At 35.6% G+C, this 11,014-nt stretch overlaps 1 protein-coding gene across 1 annotated transcript; it reads right to left on the bottom strand.

Moving 5' to 3' along the window:
- Window positions 1–747: 747 nt before the first annotated feature.
- On the bottom strand, window positions 748–1,582 carry LOC127846150 (uncharacterized). The gene is made up of 2 exons (XM_052377326.1): window positions 1,490–1,582; window positions 748–1,164 (listed from the first exon to the last, which is right to left on the bottom strand). Exons 1-2 carry the CDS (start codon window positions 1,502–1,504, stop codon window positions 748–750), a joined length of 432 nt encoding a protein of 143 aa, XP_052233286.1. The 5' UTR covers window positions 1,505–1,582.
- Between the last annotated feature and the right edge of the window lie 9,432 nt (window positions 1,583–11,014).

Raw genomic sequence — 11,014 nt, 5'->3', positions numbered from 1 at the left:
GGTGATCAGATATCACATTTTTGTTGAATGGGTAAACACCACTCTTGCGGAAGGCAGCTTGAATGTTGGTAGCTGTGAGTGTTGAGCTGTACACTTTACAAGCTAAACAGGCAACATCATATCGTGATAGTGTACGACCCCCAGATGCTCTTAAGTTGCTGTGTAGAGCTGCGTTCCAAGCAACCTCGAAAGGTCCAAAGCAGCTGACATCTAGGGGTTGCAATAGGTGGCTGCAATGAGGGGGTAATACAAAGAGGATAATATCTTCCTGTTTAGCCCATTGTATTAGGTCCAGTGAAATGTGACTACTGTGGCCATCATAAAGTATCAGGACTGGTTCATTTTGTGATCGTAGGGGTAAGTATTGTAAGACGTGCTCTTTCAAATAACCAGAGAACACCTCTGTATTAGACCATCCTGTTGGGGAAACAGTTCCATTTGTACCAGGTGTCACACCATCTAACAGACTTGGCTGCATTCTCTGACCTGGAAAAACAAAGTAAGGAGGCACTTGCTGACCTACCCCATTTACACAACCAATGACAGTTACATTTTTTCCTCTGCTACCTGTCACGGCAGGAGTTGTGCCATGCTTTGATGAGACAATTTTTGGTGGTTTATGTTCTAGACTGAGCCCCTTCTCATTAATATTGTACAACCGATGGGGTTTTGATAATAGATCATACTTGACAAGAATTTCATGCAATTTGTTGAAATATCGATCCACAGCATCTCTTGTCGCACGGGCTATATCAAGGCTCCTTGGTTTTTCACCATTAGTTTTGGCCACCGGTCCAAAAACTTGTACAACCAACGATCAGTAAGAGGTTTTTCTCTTGGTCTCAGGCCTAAGGTGAAGGCATAATCACTTGCAAGGTTTATAGTCTCTTGCCTGGTGTACCCAAAGCCTACTTCACCCATAGTTTGGATGTGACTTGCCAGTAGAGACTCCTGATCAAGAGTAAACAGTGGGTCAGGGCCTGGTTTCACAGTGTCAATACTAATTCTCCCATGCAACCTGTCAATAAGTGTTGTTTTGGGGACATTAAAGTACAATGCTGATTTTCTAATTGACATTTGATTGTCTTTTACAGCCATAAAGGCCCTTTGTAAGTCATCAATGTCATAGGATGACCTGTAGGGGCCACGGACAGGATTAGTTTTCTGAAAATATACCAATTATGTTCTATTTTAATATGTGCAATAGAATGAATATATAGCAATTACAATCCAATTAGTTGTTATAAAATGGTTTTCTGATAAGGTTCAGTGGTTATCAAAACACCTAATTTTTTATGCGCAGTATACTACTACTACCAAACGACAATTTAGGTGGCCCTGGAGAAATATGTAAAACACCTTCGTTACGAGAGGGAAATTATCGGTCAAGTTTAAAGCGAGTGAAACCGTTCTAGAAGCTAAAGATAATTAGGGATTAGTAAAAACTACGTAAAATGCAGCATTTCATATTAAAGTGAAACAATTTTACCTGTCGGATCTCCATTTTACGTCATTTAAACCTGGATGACATTTCACCGACACTTGTAAACAAAACTTGCGCGCGACGTCCGGAAATTCGCTTATTTTACTTATGCATGAATAATTTACCGGGGCCGGTCGAAAACAGGAAGTGGTCGAATTCGGGTTGTGACTGGCGACCATTAACCCAGAGATTGATTTATGAAATAAATCGTCTGCTGATCCAGAGTGTGAAATGCGCGCGCAAGGTCACTTGGCAATATGCCCATGCGGATTTGTTAAAAATTTAAAGATCTCAATGTTCTCTGCGCTACGAAGTTTTTATACAAAAATCAAAACACCCACGCGTTGAAGATGGTCCCTTGCCACTTTGCAATATGCCCATGCGGATGGCTTGACATTGTACATGCGCAGCATAATTTTCGCGCGCTTAATTATCGAAACAAACGATAAACACAAAATACATGAGAACTGATTCATTGAAGCCAAAAATTTTAACGTCGCGTTAACATTAAAATTCGGAAGTGTGTCTCGGATTATCAATTTAATTATGCTCATTAGAGAATTTAAAAAAAAATTCAGATGTGTGTAATTAATTCAATGATGATGTGTTAAAACGCTTTACGTATTTAAATTAATGTTTCGACAATATTATGCATGAAATGAACAATTTCCACGAGGATTACACCCGGATGCGAGTATCAGTCTCTAAAGTAACCGGCCACGATTTTATTGTGGAGTACACTTTAGGGACCGATTAATGTCAAGTCAGTGAAATACTATGGAAAATGCTGTTATATTTAAGAGCAGTTACCATAGTATTTCACTGACGGTATGTAATAACTTTTAAGTTAAAACAATTTAACATAAAAGCTAAAATGTATACAAACTGTATTTGATAATTTCCCCCCTGTTTTTGAAAACTCCCCCCTATTTTTCAAAGTGGGGGGGGGGGAATTTTACCCCTACTTTTTGATTTCTAGAATAGACACTGAAACTGTGCCAAGTTTATGTCAAAATTAATATTCCGACAAAGTTTCATCACGTTTGAGTAAAAAGTATGGAATAAAGAATCGTAACAAGCTTTTTTGTATGCTCCCCCCCCCCCTTCGAAGAAGAGGGGTATATTGTTTTGTATGTATGTCTGTCTGTCTATCGGTTTGTCTGTCGTTTCCAATCAATTATTCTTCAAATAATTGACCGATTGACTGGATGCTTCACATGGGCATTGGTCTTGGACAGTAGATGACCCCTATTAAAATTGGGGGTCACTAAGTCAAAGGTCAAGGTCACTGTCACAATAAGTGTGATTATCGTTTCCGATCAATAACTCATCAACGAATTGACTGATTGGCTTGATACTTTATATATGCAGTGGCCTTGGACAGTAAATGACTCCTATTGAAATTGGGATCCTTTGGTCATAGGTCAAGATCACTGTCACAATAAGTGTGGAAATCGTTTCCGATCAATTATTAATCAACGAATTGACCGATTGGCTTGATAGTGCACAAGTGCATTGGCCTTGGCCAGAAGATGACTTATATTGAAATTGGGGTCAGTAGGTCAAAGGTCATAGTCACTGTCACAATAAGTGTGAAAATCGTTTCCGATCAATAACTCTTCAACGAATTGACCAATTGGCTTGATACTTCACATGTGCATTGGACTTGGACAGTAGATGACCCTATTGAATTCTGAGCCACTATGTCAAAGGTCATGGTCACAGTCACAATAAGAGGGAAAGTCAGTTTTTATCAATAACTCGTCAAGAAATTTACCGATTGGCTTGATACATCCCATGTGCATTGGCCTTGGAAAGTATATGACCCCTATTGAAATTGGGGTCACTATGTCAAAGGTCAAGGTCACTGTCACAATAAGTGTGAAAACTGTTTTCGATCAATAACTTGTCAACGAATTGACTGAAAGACTTGCTACTTCACATGTGCTTTGGCATTGGATAGTAGATGGCTCCTATATAAATTGGGGTGACTAGTTCAAAGCCTTGTTTTGGGGGCATATGTCTCCGACCGCGGAACTCTTGTTTAATTTTAATGATAACCTTATATATTTTAGTTCTAGCGACCATCATTAGAAATTGGCCTATTCATTTATCAAGCAAAACATTCCGGCCATGTTTTACCAAAATTTAATCTTGAAGCTGTCTAAGATGGGCTTTGACCTTGATTTATTGCGTAAATTATACTCAGTTGTTAACCTTTCTGACAATTGCGCCAATTTTCATGTTGGGGAATGCACACTTACAACAACGGTTTGATAAATTTATGAACGATTTTAATATTGCATGTTAAAATTAGTATGATATATTCATTCACAGAAAGAAACAACTATTTTATTTAGTCTACAAAACGACTCTGTCAACGTAATTTCAATGGTTGGGAAGCAGGAATTAGTAAGTATTATCTGTGCGTCATGTCGGCTTTGTACGATATTATTTAATGTTTTATTGTAAAATGATAAATTTCTAATTGTTGATTTGTTGTTTTTTTCCAACCTAAACAGATAATAGAAAATTTGATAAAGATGATAAACCTTCATAATTGTGTACATCGCACTGTGTTACCAACAGGTTAATTTATTATAGCTTGTGACTAAAACTAGCTCCCCAAAATGAGCTTCTTTCTATACATAGCGCGCAGCTGTGTTTATACACACGAATTTAATTAATGTACGTATTTCTTAATTATCAAAGTATAGTCATGCTGTACGATTTAATAAGATTTATTTATATGTGCAACTTTATTATAACATCCTTATTTAACTGTTTCTTTGTGAACATTGTGGTGACAGAAGTGTTGTTCATGAAGTTCATTTTTGTTTTTGCTTTCGTTGCGTTCATGAATGTCTCATGCTGAGACGCACTTTCAGGCAGTTAGTTCCATCAACAATAAAGGACCACTTGCTTCAATACGATTTCTCTAATGCTGTTGCAACTGAAGATTAACTTTGTTTATTTTGGTAATTCGTAAAAGTTCAGATCTATTCGGGTTACTTGAGGCCCACAGCAAGAATACAAACGTTTCGATATGAATATGCAAACAATATTGTGCTAAATAATATTAGATCTAAAAACATTCGACTAGTTTAACATTAAAAAAAAATTACCCCTCATAATATTTCTGACAATGTAAATTAAAAAATGTGTCCATATTTCATTACTTACATATTTCAATTTACTGTTGTTTAAAAGTTATTATCACTGACGAACGCATGGTGTGCAACGTTATCGCATTATTCATGGTACTGATATTAATAATGATGCAGTTTATATAAAATTGTGTGTCATAGTGTCCGGACGATCTGGTGTTTGAGAAATCTCGTTAAAAAATAGAGAGCGAAATTCGGGGATCAGATCTTTATCACGTAGTAATACATTTAAGGACAAAAATGACATCAACAAAAACTTAAACTCCGATTGTCTTAAAAAATATTGTCAATATTATTGCAAGTGTGGGTAAATATATATATAATTATTTAAAACAAAGTCAAAAATGAAAATTTGGAAGTCCTGTTGTTGTTTAAGTGATATTTAACTAGCCAAGGGATATAACTTTTCTTTAAGCATGTAGAGTATTTCTTAAGACAAATTGAAAGCGACATGTTTTCATGATATGTTAATTTATATTTTTAATTATATATAGCCTTTTTATGTTTCATGTTTAATAACCATGAGACCTCTTGATGTAATACATATCAATTTTCCATATTCAAATTAACTATATTATCTTCCTGGCGTATATAGTAATTAAAAATTATGCATGGGTAACAATTCATAAATGGTCTTAAGAATGGACAACATGACGCATACTATAGAATAATTTACAATACGTATTCATTGTATGTGTTTTTCTTGTGGTACAAACATTATGTGATTGGTTAAACTCGCCCCACGTTAGTATGTTTTATTAGTTTAGTTAGATATACTGGAATACTGGGACAGGTCCTCATATAATAAAGTCTTACACATGGAAAGACCTAAACAAAACTTCAAAATACAAGAACTCACAAGCACTTAAAACATTTCATTATACTGGAATATTTGTTAAATATAATTGGGTATTCCTTTTTTACATACCAATGCCACTGATTGTTTACATTTCAAGGATGATTTATGACAGCATACAGACACATATCACGTTAAACCTGTTTACTTGTAATATTGCATTAAAGTTCGTCTATAGTAAATAGTCACTTGTGAAGTATAATAAAGAAAAATGTGCTGTGCAGTTTAGGCATACAGAACAGTGTTTTGGATTTTTTAATGTGTAGCCTTAAACTTCGTATTTATACATCATCTTGCGTTGTAAAATTATTTCCGTACATATGTAAGTTATGCATATAATAATATTTAAACCGTCATAAACAGAAAAAAACAACTTAGTAAATACATTTCTTTTATTTACAGATAAATACAACAAGGCTGATAATGGCAACGGCACTCTGGAAACACATTGTTGTCTGTATACTACTATTGTATACCTTGTCAGCGATTCAAAAACAATTGAAACATAAACATATCACAAAAGAAATAAGAAACAGAACAATGTTTCCCTACATGGTACCATGTTACTATGTCAAAGTGTTCATGGCAGTTCCGCTAGTTCCTGTGCAGGCTACTGATGCCACCGAGAACGACATAAATCGTCCGTTGGTGACATCTTTTAATTCAGAAATGACGGAAGCATCCAACTTTCCACTTCCAAACCTCTGCTATTCCAGTGATCCGGAAATATCTCAAGGTCATTTTCAATCTACCGTCACAAAAGGACGGTATAACTGCATCGTTCTCATTCAACGAAAAAGACGCCAAGAAAATCTTGTAAAACATATTTAGTTTGTTCTAAAAGTTGAAATTCAATGTCTGTTTTTCCTAAATAGATGATCACTTATTCTTTTATCGCTTTCATGCTTTATCATTATGACTGCAGCCGATAATTGCTACTAATACACATTGTAATTGTAATTTGCTACTGTTTCGATCTGATTGATTCGTGACCGTTGTTCTCAGTTCAAAAATGGCTTTTGGAGTGAAATATAATGGCCGTTGGCCGTTATGGACAGTTGACCGTTATTCTCAAGTGTAATATAGAGTGATTTTTGGCAGGGTGAATCTGAACTGACCGTTGTCTGTGGCTGACCGTTGTTATCAGTTGAGCGCTAAGTCAGTTTTGACTGTTGGTTCAGTGTGATTTCTGACCATTTTAGATCCGATGTCCACAGCAGAGGCTCGGTCAGTGATATGGATGGGGTATTCCAAGGCAGCTGTTCAGCTGGCCATTCATGAGTACAATCGAAAGAGTGAGTAATCCCATTAAACTAAGATATATGCTAACAAACCCAGTATAATTATGACCTCCTTCTGCGGAAGCAGGGGTATTTTTCCTTGCCCCTGTTTTTCGTTTGAAGAACGCTTGTTTTCCAAAAACAACTGTGTGATATACGGTGTAATGCTTTACATACAATCATTCAAACATATATAATGGCCACTTGCTATGAAACACCTAGTGATTTAGAGGTCAACAGTTCAAAGACCAATGTATCAGGGGCTTGTTCTAACAATTTCATCTCCGTAGAATGCTCAGAAAACACGTTGATCCGTAATCGGAATATTTATTCTAGTTGTTTTGATGGAGGAGGAATATCAACATTGAAATAAACAAATTGAAGGTCGAAGTCCCAAGAGCTTTGCATGTGAACTTTTTCCTCCATTTAACGTACGTATTGGCTGTTTAAAAATGAGTACCAAACCGAGATGTAATGCACACTTATTATTCCCCACGACATCGCGCTGCATTTAGCAACTTCCGCTGCTGTGTCGCTCCTTTGCGCATAGAAACAGGGCGTTACGAGGGCTTAAGTGCACTTGAACGAAAATGTCCGTTTTGTGGTAATATTGAAGACAAAAGCCATGCACTTATAGATTGCTTTTTGTACGATTACATAAGACATTCTTTATTTGCGAAGGCTAAGTTGGTGGATAATACATTTGCTAGAATGTCTAAACAAGAACAATTGATATTCCTTTTCACAAATACTTAAATGATACGTTATTGTGCCAAAACCTGTTATAATATTCTACAACGTCGTATTTGATTCCTGTGTAAATAATGGCATTGTACATTCTTTAATCATATGTACTTTTATTTGCGTTTAGGTAACCATTGCTAATGAGTTCACCATAGATCTGATCCTGGATGATATTCGGTATTTTATAATGTTTTTATACGCGCATTAGGGCCCGATTAACGACTTCTAGTATTTTATAAATTCACCAGTCTTATAGCAGTTTTTAATTAACCAGTAGCGATGGTTACCTAACGTTTAATACTTTGTGTAAATATCTTATACTCTTGAAGTAATGTAATCTTGAATAAGTATGTCTCAATTCTTCAATAGAATGGGCGTATGCATGTTTTATGTGAATATGTGTATATATGTATGTACAATTATGTATGTATGTATACGAATGAGACAATAATACAGTTTGAATATTTAAAGTTGTTGGTTTTTTAAGATATCTAGAGAAAGGTTTGACATACAGTCATCCAAATAACTGTTTGATGTTTTACAGATGGAAGAAGAATATCAATTTTCAGGTCATTAAATCAGAGGTCAAGGTCACAGGGGCTTGTACCATGAAAACTATTTCTACATAATATTAAGAAAACTTGTTTAACCTTAGATCATATTAAAAAGTATGCTTGTTTGTAAATTTCGGGCTTTTTAATATTAAAAAATCTCTACTTATTTAAGAAACAAACACCTGCTTATCAAAATTTTTTGGCTGTAAGTCTTGGAGGGGGAGGGGGCATTCATATTTTTAAGACAGTCTTGTCAACCAGTTATTAAAGATAGGGCACACTAGGTTGGAGATAAAGAACTTACGTTTAAAAGCCTGATAGTTATGATAACTAATGATTAGAAGTCTGTGTTTATAAAGGTTTATATAATTTGTTTAAAATTCAATATCAACTATGCATCTCTGTCACTTCCAGATCCGACGAAGGGAGCGCTGAGTTTCAGTGCTGCTGATCTGGTCCAGATCCTGGCTGGCCGCCAGGAGCGTGGGGAGGAAATACCACAGGACCTGCCATCTGAGGAGTTAGGTAAGAGAGATTGTGTAAAACTGAAAACCTTAGAACCTAAGACTGTTTGTGAGATTGCCTTTTCAGAATTACTGGTAAAATTGAATGCATAAGAGTGAATGAACACTCGTGAAACTGTCCCGATTAAAGGGACCTTTTCACAGATTTTGGCATGTATTGAATTTTGTCATTAATTTCTTTATATTGATAGATGTAAACTTTGGATCTAAAAAGCCCCAGTAAAAAAAACAAGAATAAAATTAAACAGAAAAAGTATCCATCAACTGGAATCAACCCCCTTATCCCTGAAGTGAAAGTCTAGCCCTTAGACCACTCGGCCATCCGTGCTCATACATTGAATGACAACAACAGATCTCTCCAAATTATTCAAGCGTTTCGCGTTGCAAAACGTAATAATTTTCAGTGTTTTAAATCGTCACAAGATGCATATAATGGATATTTTATAGCATGGTAAATGTTCAGTATTACTGTTTCTTCTCAAATATCATAACTACAACTAAATTTTGCGAATCTGAAACAATTTTAATGCGCCCAGTAGGATGTCATTTAGCACTTGAACTGTCAGTTTGTGCGTCCGTCCGAACACTTTAACATTGCCCATAACTTTTGCAATATTGAAGATAGCAACTTGATATTTGGCATGCATATGTATCTCATGGAGCTGGACATTGTCCGTTGTGTGTCTGTGCGTTAACTTTTTCTTTAAACATCTTCTCCTAAACTACAAGTCCAATTCTGATAAAACTTCTCACAAATGTTCCTAGGGTGAACCTCTTTCAAATTTGTTCAGATTATGCCCCTGGGGTCAAATTTTACCCCGCCCGGGGGTCAATAAATTGAACATATGCTTATATAAAGCCTATTTTGTGCAAACTTTACAAATCTTGTCCATAACCATTAGGCCTAGTGCTACCATATTTGGTATGTAGTGAGATTTAATAGTTCTCTACTTTGTTTGTTCAAATTATGCCCCTGGGGTCACAAAAATGAACATACGCTTAAATAAGGCCTATTTTGTGCAATATTTAAAAATCTTTTTGTCCATAACCGTATGGCATAGGGCTACCAAATTTGGTATATAATGACATGTAATAGTCCTCTACCAAGTTTGTTCAAATTAAGCCCCTGGGATCAAATTTGGCAGTTCTCCAGAGGTCACAAAATGAACATATGCTTATATTGGGCCTATTTTGTGCAAACTTTAAAAATCTTCTTGTCCATAACCATTGGGCCTATTTCTACCAAATTTGGTATGTATTAAAATCTTAATGTTCTTTACCAAGTTTTTTTCAAATTATACCCCTGGGGTCAAATTTGACCCTGCCCCGGGGGTCACAAAAATGAACATATGCATAAATAAGGCCTATTTTGTGCAAACTTTAACAAACTGCTTGTTCATAATTATAGAGCCTTGGGCTACTAAATTTGGTATGTATTGACATCTTAAAGTCCCCTACCAAATTTGTTCAAATTATTCCCCTGGGCTCAAATTTTATCATGCCCAGGGGGTCACAAAACTGAACATATGCTTATATAAAGCCTTTTTTGTGCAAACTTTAAAAATATTCCTGACCATAACCATTGGGCCTAGGGCTACCAAATTTGGTATGTAGTGACATCTTATAGTTTTCTACCATGTTTGTTCAAATTACGCCCCTGGGGCCAAATTTATCACTTGAAGGCTCCCATTAAAAAGTTGTTTTAGAAAATTTGATTCGTCAAAAAACATGGCCACAGGAAGTCGTTGAACTTTGCATGTTTATGCGTTTTTGCTATTTATTCATTCTGGGATGAATAAACTATTTTCTTCTCAAACTAAAAGTTTATCAAAATAGACTTGGAATAACTTTTTAATTATAAGAGATAAATGCATACATGTTGAGCGTGAAAGGTAGACCAACATGTTAACTATCCATTAATCTTAACCCTTTACCAAACGACACATTTTGGACTGCCCCAAATTGAAAGAGATTGCAGACGAGAAATAATATTGTAAAAGACTATTTATAAATTGGCTGGGTGGGGTAGAAATCATTGTGATAAAAGGAGAAATTGCTCATCATGAATTTTCAAAACGAAAACAAACTCTTCATAAGGAGTTATGGTCTATTGGAACATTAGAAAAAGTAAAGGAAAGTTAGGACAAGCTAATTGTTTGTCATGATATTTCTTTAAACCTCACGCCATATGCAAGTAGGGTTGCCATGATCGCAACATTTTGATGAATAATAATTCAATTTTTTGTCTCATAAACATTTACTTTGTTTAACAAACAACCTCTACAAACTATTCATTCCTACTGCCTTTCGGCACCTCATGAACCTGAAAAACTCGTAACTTTATGTTTCCTCAGGCAAATATCTGCTTTGGACAATAAACAATTTCTTCACCACGTTAACAATCCT

Source organism: Dreissena polymorpha, chromosome 9 (assembly GCF_020536995.1).
Source record: "Dreissena polymorpha isolate Duluth1 chromosome 9, UMN_Dpol_1.0, whole genome shotgun sequence".
Classification (NCBI taxonomy): domain Eukaryota; kingdom Metazoa; phylum Mollusca; class Bivalvia; order Myida; family Dreissenidae; genus Dreissena; species Dreissena polymorpha.
The sequence above is the reverse complement of the archived record's forward strand: the minus strand, read 5'-3'. Positions and strand labels throughout refer to the sequence as shown.